General features: G+C 50.0%; 11 protein-coding genes across 11 annotated transcripts; 6 read left to right on the top strand and 5 right to left on the bottom strand.

The window, feature by feature from the left end:
• Positions 1–53: 53 nt before the first annotated feature.
• Positions 54–2,478, bottom strand: BJY04DRAFT_183870 (CLPTM1 family protein). The gene is made up of 4 exons (XM_073710528.1): positions 2,339–2,478; positions 1,221–2,282; positions 668–1,153; positions 54–611 (listed from the first exon to the last, which is right to left on the bottom strand). Exons 1-4 carry the CDS (start codon positions 2,378–2,380, stop codon positions 282–284), a joined length of 1,920 nt encoding a protein of 639 aa, XP_073573874.1. The 5' UTR covers positions 2,381–2,478; the 3' UTR covers positions 54–281.
• Positions 2,479–2,617: 139 nt separating this feature from the next.
• BJY04DRAFT_183868 (short chain dehydrogenase/reductase family protein) lies at positions 2,618–4,111 on the top strand. Its single transcript, XM_073710527.1, has 5 exons — positions 2,618–2,998; positions 3,062–3,147; positions 3,200–3,364; positions 3,419–3,489; positions 3,552–4,111. The coding sequence occupies exons 1-5, from the start codon at positions 2,718–2,720 to the stop codon at positions 4,104–4,106; spliced, it is 1,158 nt and encodes a 385-aa protein (XP_073573873.1). The 5' UTR covers positions 2,618–2,717; the 3' UTR covers positions 4,107–4,111.
• A 27-nt stretch (positions 4,112–4,138) lies between these two features.
• Positions 4,139–5,947, bottom strand: BJY04DRAFT_183866 (uncharacterized protein). The gene is made up of 3 exons (XM_073710526.1): positions 5,562–5,947; positions 5,016–5,489; positions 4,139–4,962 (listed from the first exon to the last, which is right to left on the bottom strand). Exons 1-3 carry the CDS (start codon positions 5,667–5,669, stop codon positions 4,267–4,269), a joined length of 1,278 nt encoding a protein of 425 aa, XP_073573872.1. The 5' UTR covers positions 5,670–5,947; the 3' UTR covers positions 4,139–4,266.
• Positions 5,928–7,071, top strand: BJY04DRAFT_21186 (SNAP receptor SEC22). Its single transcript, XM_073714460.1, has 5 exons — positions 5,928–6,078; positions 6,141–6,175; positions 6,253–6,362; positions 6,425–6,830; positions 6,880–7,071. The coding sequence occupies exons 1-5, from the start codon at positions 6,045–6,047 to the stop codon at positions 6,940–6,942; spliced, it is 648 nt and encodes a 215-aa protein (XP_073573871.1). The 5' UTR covers positions 5,928–6,044; the 3' UTR covers positions 6,943–7,071.
• BJY04DRAFT_21206 (Elongator subunit IKI1) lies at positions 7,025–8,412 on the bottom strand. Its single transcript, XM_073714488.1, has 3 exons — positions 8,192–8,412; positions 7,982–8,138; positions 7,025–7,930 (listed from the first exon to the last, which is right to left on the bottom strand). Exons 1-3 carry the CDS (start codon positions 8,348–8,350, stop codon positions 7,200–7,202), a joined length of 1,047 nt encoding a protein of 348 aa, XP_073573870.1. The 5' UTR covers positions 8,351–8,412; the 3' UTR covers positions 7,025–7,199.
• A 1,304-nt stretch (positions 8,413–9,716) lies between these two features.
• BJY04DRAFT_21160 (SNUT3/LISCH7 family protein) lies at positions 9,717–10,901 on the top strand. Its single transcript, XM_073714431.1, has 2 exons — positions 9,717–10,232; positions 10,286–10,901. Exons 1-2 carry the CDS (start codon positions 9,893–9,895, stop codon positions 10,678–10,680), a joined length of 735 nt encoding a protein of 244 aa, XP_073573869.1. The 5' UTR covers positions 9,717–9,892; the 3' UTR covers positions 10,681–10,901.
• A 149-nt stretch (positions 10,902–11,050) lies between these two features.
• Positions 11,051–12,578, top strand: BJY04DRAFT_183859 (NAD(P)/FAD-dependent oxidoreductase). The gene is made up of 2 exons (XM_073710525.1): positions 11,051–11,172; positions 11,254–12,578. The coding sequence occupies exons 1-2, from the start codon at positions 11,133–11,135 to the stop codon at positions 12,438–12,440; spliced, it is 1,227 nt and encodes a 408-aa protein (XP_073573868.1). The 5' UTR covers positions 11,051–11,132; the 3' UTR covers positions 12,441–12,578.
• A 28-nt stretch (positions 12,579–12,606) lies between these two features.
• On the top strand, positions 12,607–15,650 carry cwh41 (mannosyl-oligosaccharide glucosidase). The gene is made up of 7 exons (XM_073714401.1): positions 12,607–12,939; positions 13,011–13,490; positions 13,549–13,706; positions 13,753–13,798; positions 13,855–14,233; positions 14,306–15,206; positions 15,263–15,650. The coding sequence occupies exons 1-7, from the start codon at positions 12,696–12,698 to the stop codon at positions 15,509–15,511; spliced, it is 2,457 nt and encodes an 818-aa protein (XP_073573867.1). The 5' UTR covers positions 12,607–12,695; the 3' UTR covers positions 15,512–15,650.
• A 269-nt stretch (positions 15,651–15,919) lies between these two features.
• Positions 15,920–16,459, bottom strand: BJY04DRAFT_183856 (MMtag domain-containing protein). Its single transcript, XM_073710524.1, has 2 exons — positions 16,367–16,459; positions 15,920–16,314 (listed from the first exon to the last, which is right to left on the bottom strand). The coding sequence occupies exons 1-2, from the start codon at positions 16,402–16,404 to the stop codon at positions 15,978–15,980; spliced, it is 375 nt and encodes a 124-aa protein (XP_073573866.1). The 5' UTR covers positions 16,405–16,459; the 3' UTR covers positions 15,920–15,977.
• Position 16,460: 1 nt separating this feature from the next.
• Positions 16,461–19,760, top strand: BJY04DRAFT_183851 (uncharacterized protein). The gene is made up of 6 exons (XM_073710523.1): positions 16,461–16,961; positions 17,030–17,037; positions 17,088–17,136; positions 17,193–18,010; positions 18,067–18,791; positions 18,852–19,760. The coding sequence occupies exons 1-6, from the start codon at positions 16,860–16,862 to the stop codon at positions 19,598–19,600; spliced, it is 2,451 nt and encodes an 816-aa protein (XP_073573865.1). The 5' UTR covers positions 16,461–16,859; the 3' UTR covers positions 19,601–19,760.
• A 478-nt stretch (positions 19,761–20,238) lies between these two features.
• Positions 20,239–22,356, bottom strand: BJY04DRAFT_21037 (RBR-type E3 ubiquitin transferase). Its single transcript, XM_073714244.1, has one exon. The coding sequence runs from the start codon at positions 22,242–22,244 to the stop codon at positions 20,376–20,378; it is 1,869 nt and encodes a 622-aa protein (XP_073573864.1). The 5' UTR covers positions 22,245–22,356; the 3' UTR covers positions 20,239–20,375.
• Between the last annotated feature and the right edge of the window lie 184 nt (positions 22,357–22,540).

Genomic DNA, 22,540 nt, shown 5'->3' with positions numbered 1-22,540 from the left:
AACCAGATTTGGAGGTACCTACGCCCCGTAGTGAGAGGAACACAACATTTTCGAGGATAATATAGAACTACTTCATTATATTCACGAATGGCATTTGCATGCATCGAGTTCAGTCTATATTAAGCTCATCTCGCCCTCATCTACTGCTGAATGCATCTCATAAAAATCATCCGAAGAATATCTGATGTAAATCAGGAGCAATCCAAACCATGACACTTCGTCCAGTCAATGTTATGGCGTATAGAAGAGAATAGCAAAGCCTTCAACCGAGTACGAGGAGATCACTTCCTCTTCCGGGCGGAAGCCTGCGACGCCTGTTTTCCAGAGGCCTTGGGAGCCTCTTTCTTCTCCTCAATGTTCTTTTCTCCTTCGGGCTTAGGCTCCTCCTCACCCTCATCTTCGCTGTCACCACCCTGTCCGAATTCATTGACACGGGTGTAGTCGACCTTGTACTTGTAGCTCTGGTACAGCCAGATGAAGAAGATCACGTCGTCTCGCAGGGTTGCGAGTCTGTGGAGCCATGGCATCTTGACAGTGAACGCGAAAAGATCGTCAATGAAAGTGTTCAGGAACTTATAAGTCATAGCCTTTCCAGGCATATGAGCGACGGACTAGAGAATAATCACGTTAGAAATGCTATGACCTAGTGATGTTAGACGAAACGAACCTTCAGTCGATAGTTGATGTACAAGCTAGGCACCATCATCAGGAAACCGTAGGCATAAACGCTGCCTACAAGAGTCTCAATGATGTACGAATACCAGGACTTGTGCGTGTTGTACATCAGGCTGTACACGGCGTATGCGCCAAGAAGAGGTACAGCAATAATGTACAGGTATCGGAAGGCAATCTCATCATACTCCTGGGTCTTCTTCTCCGTCTCCGTGAGCTTATGCTTGTCTTCAAACACGATCACGTAAGGCAGGAAGGAGAAGAATGATCCAGCTGGAGGCGGGCGAAGACGGACATTGACCGTCTTCGTAACCTTCCAGGCTTCCAGTACGATTCCGAAACCTTGGCTAGCGAGAATCATCCAAGAGGTGTTCTCGCTGTTGTCCATCAGGTAGAGGAAGATGACCAATTGCATAAAGACGTTGGCAAGGATGGTGCGAACTGACGTTCCGACGTTGTCCTTCTTCTTGCGCCAGTGAGACTAAAGGTGCGTGATTAGTTAGAGAACGTTTAAAAGACCTTCAAGTAAGAATGAGACTCCAACTTACGATGTCGTTTTTGAAAGCTAGGGTTTCGAACACCATGTGCAGAATAGTAACCACACCCGTGGTTCCCAGCAGCCAGATATTGGTATCCAGGAGCACTTCTTTGATCATCTCAAACTCACTGCCATCGCCGCCACCGGGAGTAGAGCCTCCAAATGCAGCTTGTCTTGAAGTCTGCTTGGCACTTTCGTCCAAACTCGCCATCATTGAGAACTTCCAGTTCTGAATATTATTCAGTGTGAAACGTAGAGGAATAGTCTCGACCGTGGAGTTCAACTCCACCATATGAGACTTAAGCTGCCAAAAAGTGTTCAGAAAGACAATTGGATAGTACCATCCGTTCTGGCCAGAAGCATCTCTGGCACCGGTCGCCTCCAGTTGAAGGTGACGGCGGACAGCAGGATGTACCTGACGATACTTCATGTTTCCGGAATCAGGGATAACCGAGAGCGTGAAGTTGGGGTGGTAATAAGAAGCAATGGAGACGTCTGGGGTTCCATCATCTTCCTCCTCCTCGACTTCGTCCGAAGCCGAAAGAAGATTCTTGAGCTTCTTAGCCTTTTTCTTGGGAAGATACTGGTTGAGGGGTCGGAAAAAATGGACAGCCGTATCGGTGCTATAGTCCTTAGCTGCGGGATCCAGCTGATATCCACTCAGTCCCACGAAGAAATGCGCCCAAAGAGTTCCGTTCTGCTGGACCTCCTTGGGGACCTGGATAGTAGCCTCCACATCCCTAACATCACTGTAGTTTCCGAGACCAAATTTCTTCTCTTCCAGCACGAGTGAGCTTGATGGTAGGGACTTGAGCGACGGGATAACAATCGAGGGAGAAACATAAATGCTGATATCTAGCCCGCTGTCTAAGGGCCAGATAGGGGCGATCGTGTCGGGGATAGAGCTGTAGGTCTCGATCTCGCTGCGGGCGGGATGATCACCGAAAGCTGGGATGGCACCCGGTTTCGGGCCACCAGATGAAGCGTTTTGCTTATTTCCAAAGAATTGACCGATAAAAAACTGCGTTACCAGGAAAATAGTGACACCCTGGATAAGCGACTTAATCATGGACTAGAATGGTGAATATCAGTAAAGTGAGCCCCCATAATAAGCAGGCTTAGACGTACGCCTTGCTCCCCTTGATCTCTCTGTTCCCGCTGTTCAGGCATTGTTATCCTGACTTTGAGAAGACGGCGGGGGATGAGCGATGGAGAAGAAAAGAAAAGGCCACGCTTAAGGAGCCGATGGCGCGAGATAAATAGAATCGCTCGACTGGAGTAGACTAGTGTTAAGGACGACGTCGGAGTACGGGTCCAGACGCCCGGCACTTTGGGTCCTTGGCGAGGGGGAGCTGCCGAAGGGTCTGCGCGCCGCGCGGTGGATGAGGAGAGCTCTTAGTTCCTACAATTCAACGCTCAGGCAACAGACCAGTCGCTGTTCGACAATCCAGGCCCGTCCTCTCTGCGCGATGGATATTCTGGCCTCGTGAATGTCATTCCCGCCCTCATGACAGAGAACAACCCCTCCCCCGATTACTCGCGCCCGCAATTTCCGTCCCATAATGAGCCACGAGTATGGGTGATCACCGCAGGGGATTCGCCTGTTGGGATATCGGTTGCGCGCCAGGTTCTTACGCATGGAGACTGCGCTTTGGTCGGTTTGGCATACTCCGATATCGATCGCGATGACTGCCGGCGAGATATGTTCGAAGCCTTCCAGGCCGAAGTCGAAGCCCATCGCGAAGAGGGATGGGTTGAGCGATTCAAGGCAGTTCCCCTGGATATAAGGTGCGCTTATGATACAAGCAGAGCTCGCAGTGAATTGCATTGCAGTATGCTGATGCCGAGCAGGATAGTTGGCGAGTGTCAAGCAGTGATCGCTGACGCTATCGCGACATTCGAAAGGATAGACATCTTGCTCTGCTGCACTAGCCAAGGTAAGGCTATCTTGTCGCAAGTCTTCTATATGCGCCTCGCTGACAACCTCAGCCCTTGTTGGGACGGTAGAGGAGCTCGCAGCCTCCCAGCAAACCCTCAACCTTGTCCGCGACCAATTCGAGATCAATTACTTCGGTCCGCTCAACATCATAAAGGCATCACTGCCATGCATGAGACGGCAGAAGTCGGGGCACGTCATGATTGTCTCCGGTATTAGTATGCATATCTTATCCCACCATGTCTCTTTAACGTCCTCCTAACAAGATACAGCTGCGCACATCGGCACTCCCGGGCTAGGGATGTACTGCGCCGCAGGATGGGCACTAGAGGGTTTCTGCGACGTGAGTCCTATATCCGGACGTGCGCCTAGAGTTCTTGCTAATCAACTATATTCTCGTCTCAGAGCCTCGCCTACGAAATAGCACCCTTTAACGTCAAACTCACCATCTTCCAGTGCAGCATTGAGATTCCCATCCTTACAAACCTCGTAACAAGCGTCCCCCCAATCGTCCCCGCCTACTCCCCCGGTATAAACCCAGCACCTCTCTTCCGGGGAATCCTCAACCGCCTCGTTCCCCGATTACCAAATACGCAGAATAGTGAGTGGTCGAATGGCTCTCGGGATCCGAACCAAACGAGTTCTGTCGAATCGGGGCCATTCTCAGTCCCTGATCTCATATCCACATACCCACCGCTCAGTCCGGCGCATATGGAGGTTCTAGTTGAGGAGACGGTGTACGCTATCACAGCGATTGGTGGGCATGAGAATCCGCCATCGCGGCATATTGTTGGCCAAGAGGGTGTTGCGAGTGTGAAGGAGAAATTGAAGACGGTTAGTGAGGAACTGGAGGATTTTATAAGTTGTAGTTTTGCGGTGGACTACGCGGCCGATGCAGACTCGGGTCGAGCAGCTAGGGAGGAAAATGCGGCCTTTGCTTCAAATAATGATATATTCTGATACCTTATCTAGATTCTCTAGATTGAGTAGAATTATATTTGGTTGATCGTAGCGATGATAGAGTAGATGATCTAGCTCAGATGAAAGATGTCGGGCGCCTCTAGCTATGCAAGCAGACAGATGACTATGCAATGCCAACCACGATTTTGATGAAATGGAACTATCCGTACTTTAGATACCAGGCGTGTCTGATTTCCCACAGGCCACCTATATCCTGGTTATCTCTGTGACAACGGATCTCTTTCCAGGCATTTCCGTTAGGAACATTCTTGATACGACCATCAACTTCCAAGATTTTCGAAGTAAGTGCTGTAGGGCCCTGGATATTAGGAATGAGCACCTCTTCTGGCTCTCCATTTGTCTGAGGCGCTGAATGTGAATCTTCCTCAAGGGCCGGCAACTGCTCCACTGTAGGTGGCTCGACAGGTTTATTGTTTCCGGCCTTGGGTTTCACGTACTCTTCAGCGTGGTCCTTAGTCCGTGAGACGGGTAAGGCCATTTCTGCCTCGTGGGGGGGGTTCTGGATTTCCACTGTGACGTTGTGCGCTTGCTCCTCTTCAGGTTCTGGTTGTTGCTTGCGGGGCCGCCCACGCGCTCTCTTAACAGAAGTGATTTCGACCTCGGGCTCTGCACTGCGCTTCCGAGAGGAACCAGCCTCTGTCTCTTTAGCATCTGAGTCTGCCGTCATATCTACTACTGTTGCACCATTTTCAGGTGATAAAGGGGGTGTATTTGGGCCAACATCCAGTGCTTGAGATGTCATATCTTTTGCCTCTGGTGTTCGATTTGCTTTCAGAAAGACTCGCTGTCCGGGCGGGACGGCAAATGTCAATCGACCACCATCAATATCAACAATCTAGTGGAACATATCAATAAGCATGCCATCGCATCACAAATTGGGGAACGTACCCTAGCCTCCTTCTCGATGAATAGCTTTTGCTTGGAGAAGGTTCTTGACCATTTCCAAACGTCACCTGTTTGAACATATCCATGTTCTGCTAACTGACTTAGTCTAACTTTAGAGCTGTCGCCTGCAGCTAGGTTCCTATCCATTTTCTGTTTCTGACCCCAGAATTCCTCGAATTCCTGTTCTTTGAATTTATCGAATTTGCCAGCAGCCCGCTGCTGAACCGCCTCCTCGGCCTCGCGAATCCACACCGGGTCATAATGACCATTTTGGAGGTCTAGCTGGAAGTTACGGAGACCATCTCGCCAGTCATTCGAGTAGCGTAAGAATCCCTCCGGTATTGGGGGTATCTTCGCATCAGGATCATCCGGTGGAGGATCAGGGTTCGGGTGCGTATCGCTAGGAAGTAAAGCTAGGATTTCTTTCTTCTCGGACTCTTCAAGACAACTCCAGGCACCAGGGAGAAGGAGCAACTTCTAAGCCCTCAAAAGAACAGACATTAGCATCATAGTTTTAGATACTTCGGTTGAATCAAGGGTATAGCTAACCGTGAGGTCTATGTCAATAAGCTGCGACTTATCACTTGTCATCAGCTTCTCCTCTTCCCATCGGTCCTTCGCTGCCCTCCTCGGATTTCTCTTCGGCTTCGGGTCCATTGGTAGGCTAGGCTTCGCTGCCTGACTCGGCGCAGCTGCTTCAGCGGAAGCAGCCTGGCGGCAATTCCTGGTACATATTCGTCAGATACCAAAGGGAGATGATTCGATAGCAGCCGATAAGTCTTCGAGCCAAATTGAACAGTACCTAAGTTGCACGAGATCAATAGCTTACCTCGCCGGCTGCTTTCGTGAACTGCCGGTGTTTACCGCCTTGCGTCCGCGGGCCATCGTTCCGCAGCGACGTACGACGTGGAGCTCTTGAAATAGATCAGGACAACAAGCACCAAGTTACCATCAGCAAATTCAATCGCGGCGAGCTTCTCTAGTTGACGCTTGTGAGGGTTCTGAATACAAAGAAAGGGCGACTGGGAAAATATGGTCAAATCAACACAGATCGCCAGGCTTGACGGTAAGATGCAGTGCGGAGGATGCGTTGTGGGGATAAATCGAGGAACTGACGTTGGAAGATAGGCCTCATGCTGGCAGCCTCAGTTGATGACGAGGAGGTGAGTCAAATGATTTTATTCTCTCTGTCATTATTGTTGCCGCAATCAATGCGCTCACTTCATTTGTCTCCCTACAGGCTGAAACAGAGCTCTCTGAAATCAAAGGCCAAGCCAAGATGATCTTTCGGCGACTGAGTCGCAATTCAGCACCGCAAGCCAGTATTGAGTCAGGTCAATACAACTTACAGTACGTGCAACCACTACGGCTCTCGAACTTTCTGCGGCATAAGAAGCTCATGATAGAAATAGCTACTTGATCAAAGACGACATCTGCTTCCTTTGTATATGTGACCGCTCATACCCCCGGAAACTTGCCTTTACGTACTTATCAGATATCGCAACCGAATTCACAAGTACATACCCTGCGTCGCAATACCAGTCTCCGAGTCTACGACCTTACGCCTTTGTTGAATTTGACACATTCATTCAGCGCAGCAAGAAGGTATACCAGGACAGCCGGGCGTCAGCCAATCTAGACCGGTTGAACGATGAGCTTCGAGATGTGACAAAGGTTATGACGAAGAACATTGAAGATTTGCTATATCGAGGAGATAGTTTGGAGCGGATGGGCGATCTTTCGCAGCAATTGCGAGAGGATAGCAAAAAGTATAAGAGAGCAGCAGTACGCATCAATTGGGAGCTGTTGCTAAACCAGGTGAGTTTGCCAAATGGCATATCAAGAATGCAGGTCTAACTTTATGCAGTATGGACCGTTCGCAGGCGTTGGATTCATCATTCTTTTCTTCATCTGGTGGCGCTTCTTCTAGTCTTTTTCGATTTCGAGCCATGCCACATAACGTCTGTAATTTGTATGCATAGATAATATATATTTGGTGGCTGCAGGACACCGCCATCGATGCCATGCTTGATAGCCACCCGAAAAGGCGGATGATTGTGGTTTCACGCGGCGCGATAGGAGCCGCATAGTCCACAATGCGTACTGGTCTGCTTGGCCGTTGAGGATGTCGTACTACATGCTATCTGCTAGCAGCAACCCAACAGAGAAACATGGTCATGACTCCACTTAGATCTCGTCCTCTTCCTCGTCAAAGTCGTCTTCCTCGCCCATATCATACAAGATCCGCCCACCCTCACCAGGGCCATCACCCTGCTGGGCATCGAAATAGGGTAACACTATGCCCTCCCGATCCCGGCGCTGCCTGTCCGTAAGTCGCAACTCAAACGTAGACTCCGGCTCCTCATTCTTCTCCCCACTATCAAACTCCTCAGGCGGCCGATACAACGGATGATCGTCAAGCAACATCACAATCTCCTTGACTTGCGTAGCCGGGTATCTCGACGCCGGTGGTAACAGGTACCACTCCAGAACACCACGTCCACTCTTTCGCCGATACTCCATTTCCAAAACAACGCCCTGCGCCGAGTCTTTTCCGGAGGGCTTATCTAGTCTCCCGAGGAGAACGCCGTCTTGTTCTTCTTCAAGACCAAAAACGGGTGGGACAAGACTCCGACCGCGCGCAGCTTTTTGAGCTAATATGTGTGAAAAAGAATGCAGTTTTATGACGGTTGTTGCGAGGTAGGTTAAGATTGAGAGGGGTGAGGGCGAGTAGGGTGATTGGGCCGGGCGGCCGGGGACATCTTGGTGGAATGTAACGACGAGGGAGGTATCTGGTTTGGCAGTTGATGGCCCGGCAGGGACGATAAATGAGCTTAAGAATGTCGAGAGGTGGAAGTTCTTGTCTAGTCTTGTAGAGTGGAGAAGAGGGTTTATTGAGTCGATGAGGATCAGTCTCCCTAGACAATCATTAGCACAAACAAAGAGAAGTTAGGGTAATGGATGCACACTGCGATTGGGTCCATTTGAAGGATCTGGTTTATATGCAGCGCCGACTTCTCTAGCTATCTCGAGAGACGTTTTCCGCCACGCACGCACGAAAACATCAACACCGTCGAACGGCTTTAATGTTTCAAAAGCAATCAGGGTGATGTGGACTTTCGAAAGCTGCGCTCAATTAGTAGTGAAGCCTTGGGGATAAGATTTAAGCTAGGATTTACCCGAGCGCGTCGAATATACTCTTTAATTAAGGGCGCAGCTGGTTGTTCCAGCGAATCGAGCAGCACTGTGAGGGGTGACGCGGTATCTCTGAGGCTTAACAGCTTCGAGATCAAGAGCAAGTTGTGCGTCTGCCGATGAAATAAATTTGATGGAGCCATCTCTAAAGAGTTCAATAGCGGGTTCCAAAAAGAATATATCAACTTACGCTGATAGAAATTTGCGAGGTTCAAATTGTCGTCATGAGGGGTTCGGGATCTTGGGTGCAAAAGATTTCCTGGCGACCGGTCGAGCTTTCCTTCTTCTGATCTTAGTCTGAGGCTCCGCGGGACGGGCCGCTCGTTTATGCTGCATTGCTGCATCTTTTCAAGTTTTGGGACATGGGTGCATAAAGTTAAAATCTAACTCACGGTTGGAGTTGGTCGAGTAAAATACCGCAGATAGATAGCAAAGTGCAAAGCTCTCTTCTAGCTCATAGCTATCTCTGGCGATGCTGTACATCTGAGAGCATCTCTTGGGTTCCCTTATTTCTGTAATATATCTGCGTTGCTGTGGGGCAAGCACGCAAGTCGTCCATAAGATAGAAAAAACCCATCTTTTATCTTGCAGCAAGCTAATCATACTTCTTACATTTTACTTGGCCAAGCAGAGCAGATGTTTATGAGCTTGGATTAACATCTTCAGGTCACCGACCTCTGAAGACCACTCTGACTCTGAGACTCCTGGCAGTTAGATATTGTCGCATGAGCAACTTCTATGATATAATAACCTATCGCTCTGCCGTCAGAGCCTAAACTACGGCATGCTAATTATTTCTAATACTATGCATTGAGTTTGATACATAGAAGGCAAGTGGTATCTTGTGAACTATGATGGGACCTAGGGCTCGCCATTGTTGAGCGACACTCACTCTCAGATTGATCATGGCTAGCCTTTATTATAGGGTGGGGGGCTTTCTAGGCTACTTGGTAAGTAGTACTACTGTAAGGGATTTGAGTAGACAGTTATGCACTCAATGATCTGATGCCTGAAAGACATTCTGAAATCAAAAAGGTTACAGAGAGTGACTTAGTTTCCTATCTTTGTACTCCGCAGAAGGAGAAAGACGCTTCAGGCAATGAGTTAACATGGATTGTTGTAGATCGACTAACAATCTCGTCATTGGCTGGTTGAGGTCTTGGTTTATATTGGAATGAGTGTACCTGACTTGGAAGAGGAAAAAGGTCGCTTGGGACCAACCCGCGATTATATATATAATCTCCCATAGATGAGTCGCGGGAGAAGCCAAGATTGGACAAGACAATATAAATTCCTAAAAAAGGAAAAATCAAGCGGGCAATCATCCAGGTTCGTCGCTCGCACGATGGTATCTACAACACAAATAACAACTGCTGTTTTCCGGCCACCGAAGTGTGAAAGGGGCTGCTGGCTGGTTGGCCGCTTGGGTACGAAGACGACAAAACAGCGCTAGTGGCACGACTGGCCGGCCGCAATATCTTTAACGAAGCTTCTCTTTTCCCCGAAGAAGAGAGCTCCACCAAGAACAACACCAACGCTGTCCTATTATTGACCTGATACTGGTTCCGAGACTTCCCCTGTCCTCCAAGTCTCATTACCCATTGCATTTAAAACGCAAAGCCGCCCAGTCTAATCCGCCTTGCAAACACGTTTGTTTGTTACGCCTAACCTTTCACCACCTCACAATGGCAGAGCCACTGTCGAAACGTGCCCGCCGCGTCGATAGCTCAGCTATGTGGGAAATGGATGATAGAAGAACTCGCTCCCCTGATGTGCATTCGGACTACGACAGGAATCCTCGACGCGATCCACCATCGGATGATGGGCGACGTGGTGGGCCACGCGAAGACAGGAGATATCGCTCCCGATCGAGAGATAGGAGAGAAAAGCGCAAGGAAAGAAGCAGATCTAGAGACCGTCGCGATCGCGATCGCGACCGCGACAGGTGGGATCGAGATAGAGATGGCCGGGATACCAATGTTCGCGACAGAAGCGCCAGCCGAGACAGATATACGGGCAGACGCGGTGAGTACACTAATCCTCCAACCCTCTCAATGATATCCTAATTATGGAAAAAGGTTACCCTTCGAAAGGCGAGAGATATCATGACCGTTCTCGATCACCTATTCGAAACGGCGCCCGAGACAGGACGCCGCCCAGCCGCGGTGCGAGGGGAGACCGACGAATTGACCGTATGGATAGTCGTGATCGAACGAACGGAGTGCCGGAGCCCAAATCTCGACCAAGACGAGCGACGGAAGAAATGGACATAGATCAGGACAATGCTGATGGAGAAGAAGACGTCGAGGAGTTGATGCGCCGGAGCATGGGTTTCTCCAAGTTCAGAAGTACCAAGAACACAAAGGTTCCCGGAAACAACGCCTACGGTGTGCGAAAGGAGAAGAAGACAGAATACCGCCAGTACATGAACCGTCAAGGTGGATTCAACAGGCCCTTGAGTCCATCTCGGTGAAGCACAAGACCTTTAACTTACATTGTTCGATACTCCATCTGATTTCGCCCAATCGACTCTCGATATCGGGCAAATGACTGCTCTGGGCTCACGATTACTTGCATCCCTGGCGTTAGAGCTTCTGTTCCATTCTCGTCCAAGTAGACGACCTCTTCTGTACCATTCATCCTCTAAGTGCTCGAATACTTTTGGTGCTATGTCATCACTTTACAACGTTTCAGATATTAACACCCTGTGGATGTCCGTATGTGGACATTTTTTTTTTCCAGTCTATAGTTCCCCAGTCGAGCAGGTATCGGCCTCTCTCCGAAGAATGCGGAGCACATGACCTGTGGTGACGTATCCAAATATTTTCCCTCTCCAGCGGCCTGTTTTCTGCAACCTTTCAACATTCATTGATCTTTGTGGCTTCTCCGAAACTTTTTGGCGCTCGACTTTTGCATCACGGTAAGATGGCTGCATCAAGCGACCGCCGCGACATCGTCATTGTTGGTATGCGACTCGCCCTTTAACTACCCCGCATATTTAGTCAGTGAAATTCTTGGATAGTTGAACTAACCTCCGTATTTTTAGGTGGCGGCATTATTGGTTCCTGCTCTGCTTACTATTTAACACGACACCCTTCTTTTGATCCTTCTCGACATTCCGTAACCCTCATCGAAGCATCTGAAATCGCAGGTGGCGCTTCGGGAAAAGCTGGAGGCCTTCTGGCACTGTGGGCATACCCCGACAACATCGTACCACTGAGTTACAAGCTTCATGCAGAGCTTGCCAAGGAGCATGACGGAAAGAATAAATGGGGATATAGGGAGGTCGGTTGCGCACAGCTAGTCGCACGAGGCCGTCCCCTTAGTGAGAAGAAAGACGCAGATGAAGCTGGCGGCTCATTATCGCTTCAAAAGCGAAGCGCCGCCGTTTTAGGAAAGCTAAAATCAGCCAAATATCCTCAGGAACTTGACTGGATTGAACCGGATTTGATCAGAGGCTACGAAAGTATGAGTGATCCTGGTGAGACCGCGCAGGTCCATCCTTACCTTTTCACAACCTCAATCGCCAGATTCGCAGAGGAGAAGGGTGCGAAGGTTATACTGGGATCTGTGACAAGCATAGGCCAGGGTGGTGATGCGGTCAAGTCTGTCACGTATGCTGATAAAGAAACCGGCTTGACACAAACAGTCCCTGCCACCGACGTTGTTGTGGCTGCTGGTCCCTGGACAAGCTCCGTTATTCCTGAGGCACCGATCTCGGCAATGCGCGCGCATAGTGTTGTGATACGACCAACGAAGCCAGCAAGCGCACACACGTTGTTCACAAATATTGAGATCCCCGCTAACTTTGATCCGTCCAACCCCTCTCGCCCAACTGTGGCTACTCCAGAAATTTACGCTCGACCTGACGAGACTGTTTATGCTTGCGGAGAAGGTGATCAGGTGGTTTCTCTTCCGAGTACAACGTCAGATGTCGAAGTAGACGAGAAACGATGCCAGGACATAATTAATCAGGTCGGGGCCATTTCAGATGCGCTCCGCGATGGCGAGGTCACGGCACGCCAGGCCTGCTACCTACCTAACGTGGAATCAGCACGTGGTGGTCCTTTGGTCGGCCATACCGGAACACAAGGACTGTACCTTGCTGCGGGACACACCTGCTGGGGTATTCAGAACGCGCCAGGCACAGGAAAGCTGATCAGTGAATTTGTGTTTGATGGACGCGCCAAAAGTGCCAATATCGCGTCTCTGGACCCTAGGAACTTTTTGTAATGTATGAAGCCATAACTGTACATAGCTATAGATAGACAATGGCGCGTTGATTGCCAGGGGAATGTTCTCTTATCATTTATGTCATGAAGCTTGGACCAAGTGATATGCGGAGCGGAGGAAGACTCCCGCTGATGCCAGATAAGAAAGTACTCCGCAACAACCTCCCCCCAAAGTTACCAAAGAAAGTTACTGAGCCCCCAAGGCAGCTTCTTGATTGATGAGGCTCAAACTGTTCTCCTTGATGTCTCGTTAATTATGCACCTCTCTATCACTTCCCTTCTTTCGACACCGTTGGTCTGCGCGGTCGCGGCGCTCGCCAGTCAAGCCCCCCCCGATGTATCAGCGTTAGCTAGCGAGGCCGCAAAGGCTAGTAATCAGTCTTTGCTATGGGGTCCTTATAAGCCGAATCTATACTTCGGAGTTCGTCCTCGAATTCCCAATAGTCTTTTCGCGGGCTTGATGTGGGCAAAGGTCGACAGCTATTCTACCGCACAAGAGAGTATGTAACCACTCTCGGAGCAAAATTACTAGTCAATTGGCTGATAAAACACTGAAGCTGACCGATCAAAGACTTTAGGCACACATGTGAACAGAATGAAGGAATGGCAGGCTACGGCTGGGACGAGTACGATGTTCGGAAGGGTGGCCGCGAAACCATCCACGACGCCGGAAACTCGCTTGATCTGACAATCGACTTCATCAAGGTTCCCGGAGGACAACATGGAGGCAGCTGGGCTGCTAGAGTAAAGGGTGTACCTCGTGAAGATGCTGCGCACGATCAGCCCATAACCGTAGTCTTCCACGCTGGACTGGAGGGACTCGGTAGCCTGGGTGTTTCCTCTGAGACCGACGATCAACGGGGCTTTGAGGGCGATGTCAAGCTGAAGGGGTACACATCAGAACTTGGAGACTTTTCAATCGATGTAACTGCGGGCCCAAAAAGCAATGAACATCCTGAACACGATCACCCGTCATACGAGGATAAGCCATTGGATCGCACTTTCGTAGCGAGTATGGCTGTGCCGCCGGAGCATATATGGCAGACGAAGCGTCAGTCCTGTTCAAGGTTCTCCACAGATTCCAGTTTCTGATTACTGATAATGCTCAGCACTCTTGTTTTCGGAGATGAAGAAGGCCGTTGATGAGTCTATCGGAAAGCATGGCTCTGATAACCCTCCTCCGCCTGCCCAAGTCTTTACTATAAACAACTCTCCTGGAAAAGGGAACGTACAGCTTGTGCAAAAGGTCTTTACCGGGGCCTTTGAGGTACGTACCGCAATGTTACCACTTGACAAAAGCTCATATTATCTAGTTCGATGTTCTTTTCTCCTCTGGCTCAGCATCAGAATCCCTTACATGTGAGCAAATCGTGCAGAGCTGGCATTGACATGATTGAGACTAAACCTTGTTATAGCTGAAAAGCTCACCGGAGAGATCGAAAGCGCTTCGCTCTCTTTCTCCGAAAGATTCAAGAATATCCTCTCGCCTCAGTCGCCCTTCGATTCAGCAGAGTACCTGGAGTTCTCAAAATCAATGCTGTCGAACCTTATCGGTGGCATTGGCTTTTTCCATGGTACTGATGTTGTAGACCGTTCAGCTGCGCCAGAGTATGAGGAGGAGAATGAGGGCTTCTGGGAAGAAACCGAAGAGGCTAGGGCTCGTGTGCAACCCGTCCTTGAAGGTCCAAAAGATCTGTTTACTAGTGTGCCCTCTAGGCCCTTTTTTCCGCGTGGTTTCTTATGGGATGAGGGTTTCCACTTGATCCCTGTCCTAGATTGGGACCCGGATCTTGCGTGAGTTCTCCTTTTCCCTTAGGCGATATCTATGTTTATACAGTTTTGAGCTGCCATAGCTAACTCTCCTAGACTTGAGATTGTGAAGAGCTGGTTTAGCCTCATGGACGAAGATGGCTGGATTGCGCGTGAGCAGATTTTGGGTGATGAAGCTCGTAGCAAAGTGCCTCCTGAGTTCACCGTCCAGTACCCCCATTACGCTAACCCGCCAACCCTCTTTATGGTGCTCGAAGCTTTTGTCGATAAACTGGATGCGGGTGACAAGACAGCTCAGATTTACGCCAATGACGATGAGGGCTTACACTCGGTCTACGTTCAGCAGCCAGAGCTGGGCGAAGACTTCGTCCGTTCTATCTATCCATTGCTCAAGAAGCACTACTTCTGGTACAGGTCGACACAGTTCGGTGACATCAAATCCTATGATCGTGAGGCTTTCTCCACCACGGAAGCATACCGCTGGCGAGGACGCTCTGTTCAGCACATTCTAACGTCCGGACTTGACGATTATCCTCGATCCCAGCCCCCTCATCCAGGCGAGCTTCATGTGGATCTTATATCCTGGATGGGGATGATGACACGAGCGCTTCGCCGAATTGCTGATACCCTTGGGGAGACTGAAGATGCTGAGCAGTTCAAGAAATATGAGACTGCGATTGAACGAAACATTGATGACCTTCATTGGAATGCTGATGCAGATACTTACTGCGACGCAACGATTGATGACTATGAAGAATCAGTGCATGTCTGCCATAAAGGATATGTTTCCATCATGCCCTTCTTGACAGGTATGCTTGGCCCAGACAGCCCTCGTCTGAAGGCTATCTTGGATTTAATCGAAGACCCCGAGGAACTTTGGAGCGACTATGGCGTCCGGAGTCTCAGCAAGCAAGATGAGTACTATGGCACTGCCGAGAACTATTGGAGGAGCCCCGTGTGGATGAATATAAACTATCTTGTGCTGAAGAACCTTTATGTGAGTTCCAACGCTATTTTCCAGGCCTTTGGCCCAGGCTAACCATGTGGATGCAGGATATCGCGACCACATCTGGCCCCCAGCAATCTCGGGCCCGCACAACGTACTCTAACCTGCGGAAGAACTTAGTTGAGAATGTGTTCCGCGAGTGGAAGAAGACAGGGTTTGCTTGGGAACAGTACAACCCAGAGACAGGGAAAGGACAGCGGACACAACATTTCACCGGCTGGACCAGTCTGGTGGTCAAGATGATGTCCATGCCCGACCTTTCCGCCAGCGGTAAGAACGGCCATGACGAACTTTAACGTTGCGTAAATCGAGTCTTTTATAGAAATTGTAGCATAAGTGAAATCAGATCCCCTCTAGTGTGTCATTCAAAACGCCTGGCGCCAACCCGCTAATTTTAAGATATTAATCCCGTCGATGGTAAGAATCCTCTTCTCGATGCCTGCGAGGACGGTCATCTCGACGGCGTTCAAGCCTATTCCTGTTGGTTTTTTCTTTGCTTCTAGATCGCGAGCGCGAAGGCCTCCTATGCCGCTCTCTATCTCGGTCGCCAGACCTCGACCTTGACCTTCGCTTATGGCTGCGGTGACTTCGGTGCTCCCGGTCGTCATGTCGCCTACGGTGCCTGCGTTCTCTATCCTTGTCACCGCCACGGTCCCAATCACGATCCCTTTTAGGGCTTCGTGTACGGTCTCGCCTTCTTCTTCGGCTGTCCTTAGAATTTCGCTCTATCTCTCGTCAGCAATTGCGGCATAAGAAAGTAGCCTAAATGAATCGCTTACCTGTCGTCTTCTCTGCCGGGGTGACTTCCTGACTGTCCTCCCCGCCCAGAGGAGTCAGGTTCGCATTGGCAGTGCTTTGAGACGGCAACGGAAGGCCCAATGCCCGCGCCATGGCTTCCTCCTCAGCAGCTTTCACGCGCTGCCGCTCTTCTCGCTCCAACCTGGCTGCCTCCTCTGGGTCCACGTCCCCTCGCGCATACCATTGTAAATCTTTTCCCTGTTGCCATCGCCCGACGGGTGCCATTACCGAATGGCCGAGGTAGTTCTCGCGGTGTGAGGAATCTTTGACGTCGGACCATTTGAAGTCGCCGCGGCCGCCGCTGTGGTCATGTGTCAGTATAGCAGCACTATAGGAAAAGAAGCGTTGCTTACCGACTGCCTTCTTTACGCACACCTGCAACGAGATCCATAATGACTGTCTGATATCAGTCGACGAATTTATTGAATGTAGTGGCGGTCGCGAACTGCGAGGAGTTGGCTAGTTGTAGGCTTGCAGCTCGAGATCTGGATGTGGCACGTGCGCTATTGTGCCTAAGGCAGATACATATCATCAGCTCACCCGCGGGACTTCATCATCGGTCACTCCATACCACCATTTAGTCCATAGACTGGACATGTCATATGGCGTGGCTTTCTCTTCTCTTTTTTCTGTGTCGAGGACCTGAAGATGCTTAATACAGGTCGATTGCAGAGCGGAAGTCCTCTCGCTCTGTGCCATGTTCTGCCAGATCTGATACCTGACGGATCCTGAATAAATCCGCCCCTCACGCTTTGAGTCTTTTCTGTTTTCGAACTTTGTGGGAAGTCTCTGTGATTTGAGTTGGTTTGCCAAATATATTTATTCTAACAGCTGTGGCTGCGGAGAATGGCGCTCAACAACAGCGCCCACAAGGCGTCAAGCCCAAGGGCGCGTTATGGGGAAGGTCTGCAGATGAGACCGCTCAGCGTCGAGAAGGGGTCGGAACGGGTATGTCGCTATCTACCCAGTCCCTGGGACTCCATACGTGGTGATATATATACTAACCTTGTGCCCAGTACTCTTCGTATGTGTCAGCCATGGCTAAATTAGGATATGAACTCATCGCGGCAACAGGAAGCATGACATCCCCCCACCCCGGACCGCTAACTGGCGATGTAATTTGGTAAGAAACATACTACTAGACAAGTGGAATCCCTTAGCCTCTAACGGAACTACCAGACTGCATTATCCCAGCGGCGTAATCTATTTTTCACTGCTTGCAGCCACCAAATCTCTGTCTGGGAACCTGCTGGCTCTTCTCAGACCCTGGGGTCGAGACCGGAGATGATTATCACCCCAGTCATGAAAGAGCCCCATGGCGAAGCATATATACGACCCACCTCCCCCCATGAGATCAACAGTATCCTTGTGGACGACCTAGGCCGAGAAGAAGTATTGCTGCTTGTTACTGATTCGGGCAACGTTTGCGGTTACCGAGTTGAAGCAATCTGCTCTGCCCTGAAACGAGCTGCAGAAAGCGGCAAACCCAGGCCATTGAAGACTACCGAAGTCGATCCGTTCTTTATTGAATATGTCGGCTCTAGTGCTTGGGGCTTGGCTATCCACAAGTTTGCCCGGTTGATTGCGGTGTCCGCAAATACTGGACTTGTGACCGTTTTCGCCTTTGCACTTGTTGATTCATCACCAGAGAAGGGCAATGATGAAGATGTGTCTTTAGGAGAGGCAGAAGAGTTTACAGATAATGGCCAATCTTGGCTGCATATCAAGAATGATGACCAGCTCAACCAACTACAACAATCGACGCCTGATAAGCGCCGCACGCAAAACATCAAGATGAACTATACTGGCCATTTCACTAATATACCGTCTGTCACTTTTCTGAACTCTGATATTGACCCTAATGGGACGTGGATGGTTAGTACGGACATCGAGAACAAGGTCATAGTATGGAAGGTCTGGGACAGTCTCGGTCCGTTCAACTGTTACTATCTCAATGGGGTGTCTTTCAGGACCTTCCCAGATACACTGCAAAACGAGTAAGTGTGGGATATTAAGATCATATGAAAGACCCAACCTGTATTGACCTGATTAGCAGCGATCGAGGGTGGACGGTAATCGCCCTTGACCCACGTACCTTCCATCTATCAAAGTCCACGAAAGAGGCGTGTGGTGGACAACCACAACGGCGTGTGAAGGATGGACGGACAGTGCTTGACTTGACGAGACTGACCAAAGACGTTCCTGACGCATCGCGAATTTATAAACATTTCCCACCTGCTGTTAGGGCCGATCCAGAAGAACCAAGTTTGCCAGATATTTTCGGACCAGATTGTCTTCTTAGTGGGGATGATGGCACCCTGAAGAAGAATGAAAACCGAGTTGCCCCTGACACTGTGTCGAAGAGCCTCCTTGCAGACGCTCCCAGCCACCAAGCTACGAATGGCTCATTTCCCGCAAATGATAATGCGAGTGAGGATAACGCCCCTGACTCAGATTCCAACCGCGAAAATCAACACATCACAGATCTTCAAGATCTTCTTCAGACTATAGCTGGTCCGAACTCCCCTAATGGTGTTGTTTCCACAGGCCAAGAACCCTTGACCGCACCAGGGACATTTGAAGACATTATACTTGCAGCCATTGGCGGGGATGCCTACGAAGTTGAGGCACTCCTCGGCGAGGACCTAAGCGATGCGTCAGGCGATGTTGAGGATGCGAATAATCACCGCACCGAGGACCAGCACATGCACGAGGTAGACGATGAATCGTCCGATATCGATGATACCTCGGAAGCGGATCCCTTCCATGTCTACAATCGTAAGCATTCAGCCTTCGCCCTATCGTGTCTCAGATATACAGCAATGCTAACCTCGACAGCTCCCACAAAATCCAACTTTCCTATCCTCCACTTCTCCCACACAGACATCCGCCTCATTCCCGACCCCTTCGCCACGATTCCCACCGTCGTCTGCGGCTCACCCCTCGCGCAACACTTCACCCACCCTATTACCTCAATCCTTCACTTCGACCGTTTCTGCATGGTCAAATATATCCCCGAGCATGGCATCGTCGTCGCTGCGACCCAAAAGGGCCGCGCGGCAATAGTCGCACTCACCGAAACCAGATCCGGCGGGTACGCATTCCGCATCGACTGGATCGTGCCGTTAGAAAGCCAGGAGAAATACGGTGATCGACCTCTTATCCCGCTGTTGGGAATGAGTGCCGGGCCGATGCAAGGGTTCGAGATTCCCGCTGATATTTCATACACTACCCGCGATGAGAAAGACGAAGCAGGGGGTGATAATGATATCAATGCCCCGACCTTTGAATATAAGGAATCTAACGGCACCAACACACAATCGCAATCAGGCGATACGTCCCCGTCTTCACCACCTGCCGACTCACAGGACCGTCCTACCCTCCCAGAATCTCATGCAAAAGCAACACGTGCTTACCAGCCTGCTGAACACTGGCGCGGATTGAATCCCTCGAGGCGTTATAGGCTGCTGCTCATGTTCATGGATCATACGGTTATGAGCTATGAGTTCTGGTATTCGTGGAATACTGCTTCAGATAGTAGCCAGGGTGATGCGGCGCTGGATGAGGATGAATATCTTATTCTTTGAACCTTCGAGTTAGTTGGGTGGTATAGACGTCCTCTGAATAGAACGAGAAAACCGGGTCATGTGGGTTTAGTGGAACATGAAACACGGCAATTTGAAGATCAGCTATGTCTAGTTACTTTCCAAGTCTGATACGGGAAATGAATACAGAAGATTGCAATATTCTATCATTGATAGCTTTCTCGAATATGAATTAGAGGTCGCTACCGACTAGGTCCTTCCATCGCTCCGTCCAACCACCAACGCAGCTAGCCAACTATCGAACTTTTGACCTGACTCCGCCTGGTAAAAGAATTGCTATGCTGTACATAAGTGCCACGCCCCCCATCAACAGAAAGAGAGAAATAAAGAGGACGAGACAGGAGAAGATCCAAATCCAATCCCGCATCTCCGGTCAATGCAGCATGCAAAGAATCTTGTTACAGGAGTATGAGATAGGTTCGATGACAGAAAGACAATGCTGGATATCGGGAATAACAGGCCGAGAAAAGAAGAGATTGTAAAAGATCAATCGCTAAGACAAAGTTCAGGGGATATGGTGGCAAAAAAAAAGGAGACAGGATATATGTAAAGAAAGATGGTTCTCATGAATACATCAAAGCAAAGCAAAAAGGTCGCCCCGAGAAAAATAGCCGGTTTATGGTCGTTAGTAGATCGTGAAATCGTGAGTATGAGTTGTTATGTCAGATGCAAGCGCTTTAATGCGAGTCATGATGGTTTGATAAGGAGGAAATAAGCGATTCTGAAAAAAACGGGTATGTCGTTGGATGGCCTAAACTCAAAAGCCATCCTCTAACTCATCACTGTCCCACTCGTCCTCTCGGTCATTCTGAACCAAGTCTAGAAATCGTTGAAGGCCGGCACGTCGAACGGGAACATCTTCAAAATTGCCGGCCGCTCTGCCGGCTCGAATCTCTGCCATTGCACGCGCTTGAGCTTGTCGTTCTGCGGCGGCTGCTCGACCGGCGGCATCGAGACCATTGGCATTACGTCCTAGTGCGCGATTGCCGCCTCCTACATGGTTGACTTGCGGGGGTACCGGGGCTGGTGGGGGAGGTCGTCGCTCATCCCCCAAGCCATTGTCCTCATCGTCCATCTCCCATGGCTGCGGTTCTTCGTCGTCGCTGCTGTCGTCATCGAATATCAAGTCTTCCGGGACCTGATGTAGAGCTTCAGCGCCTTCGGGGTTGACACCATCGCCGCCTTCAAGATCCCAGAGACGATTGAAACAAGAACTTTCGAGAGTGTTGAAGTGTTGATATGGGTTTGCCTCTGACAGCCATGCAGAGCATAGATAGCAGAAATGTGTCTCGCACTTGAAGCATTTCATATGATTGCAACCCATACGCTTCTGGCAAGGTGCGTCGCATGTAGGACAGGCCGATGTATATAGCCTGAGATACTCCTCGGTCGCCTTCTCCTCTGCGGATAGTTCTGCATCCCGCCGAGGGAAACACCGTACAAGTTCTCCGTGCCAACCCTTCTTGCATACGCAACAAAAGGCGTAATTGCAGTCTTCACAGATGGCCACACGATCTGCCATGGGAGGTAGTTGATCCTCGTCCCCAAGAGGATCGAAGACAGGGCCCCCTATATCCTCGTCTGAATCATCCAAGTCGTCTGCCATGGGATCGACGGGTTTAGGATGTTTCTTCGACCGAGCTGCACCCTGACACCATTGTCGAGGACAGTACACAGTCGTCTTGTCGGCTTCAAGCTTCCTCTTCCGCTTTAAGAAAACGTATCGCTGGACAGTTTCTTGCTCGAGAGGTATCTGTAGTAATTCTGATGGGCTCAGCGTCCGATCTCGCTTTTTGCGTATTTTCCTGCGTGCCGCAGAGCCAGGTCCTGTATGCGGCTCTTGACCACAGCCAGGAGCAAGACACTTGACACCCTCAACGTCACCTTCTGTGATGCAGGTATTGTAGAAGTCCTGCAGACAGGGTACACAGAAGACGTGTGAACACAGTAGTAGACGATGACAATTTACTCCTTTCTTGGGTTCGAGGCATATACCACATTCAAATGTTTCCTGTTCAAACTTCTCGCGCTCTGCCTTGTTATTGTAGTCTAGTAGTGCAATCTTCAGGTCGCGCGGCAATCGTATTTCGCCGCCAGCTGATTCGTCAATTTCGAATGCGGTTTCTGCCAGTGTTTGAAGATGGTCGATATAGCTGAATATGACCTGAGACCGACCGAACTCTTCCCAGAGGCGTTTGCCGTCATCCAGCAATCTTGACACAGCCCACAATGGTAGCCATGATGGATTGGTGCTGAGCTTGAGGATAGGAGGTTTCGTCGAGGGATAGCCTTCCGGGAGCTGAATCTCCAGGTTGAGAGGTGGAAGGTGAGAAAGGACATGGATGTCTCTCTCCGTGCCCGTCGATTGATCGTCGCCTAGTTTCGCTTTCGAGCCAAGACCAACTTCGCTGGCGTCGAGGGAGGTGGGAGGGGTTAAGACTGCTGGGAAACCAACATCCGGGTGCTGATAGAAATAGATATTCAAAGCCGTCGAGGGGTTGACTGGTATATCTAAGGAAGCCCGGTATGGGGAGGAAGGGTCGATTTTGATTTCGGGGAAAATGGCGGCAATGGAAGAAAGCTCTTCTGATCGCTCATCATCTAATAAAGTCTCCGACTCCATCATGGCATTGAAAACCCCCGGGGGATTAAAGATGCTGAGTATTGTAGGACCCTCTATCGGAGCGAGGCCGAGAGCAGTAAGTGGCGAGGTGGGCTGATCAGTGATGAGTAACTGACAAAATCATAGTAGGCTCCGATATAGATTACCCAGCGGCTGATACCAGTATTATCCCTTCGTGAAGCTTCTCCGTCCAATTTACCCCGGGTTGCAGGCGATCAAGATGAGTGATGGAAAGAGATCGAGGAAGGTGCGTTAGGTGGTCATTCACCAACGGGTGGTTGAGGCGGAAGCGAACCGTT

Source organism: Aspergillus karnatakaensis (assembly GCF_047715665.1).
Source record: "Aspergillus karnatakaensis strain CBS 102800 unplaced genomic scaffold BJY04scaffold_12, whole genome shotgun sequence".
Lineage (NCBI taxonomy): Eukaryota > Fungi > Ascomycota > Eurotiomycetes > Eurotiales > Aspergillaceae > Aspergillus > Aspergillus karnatakaensis.
Note: the sequence above shows the minus strand (reverse complement) of the source record. Positions and strands in the feature narration are given on the sequence as shown.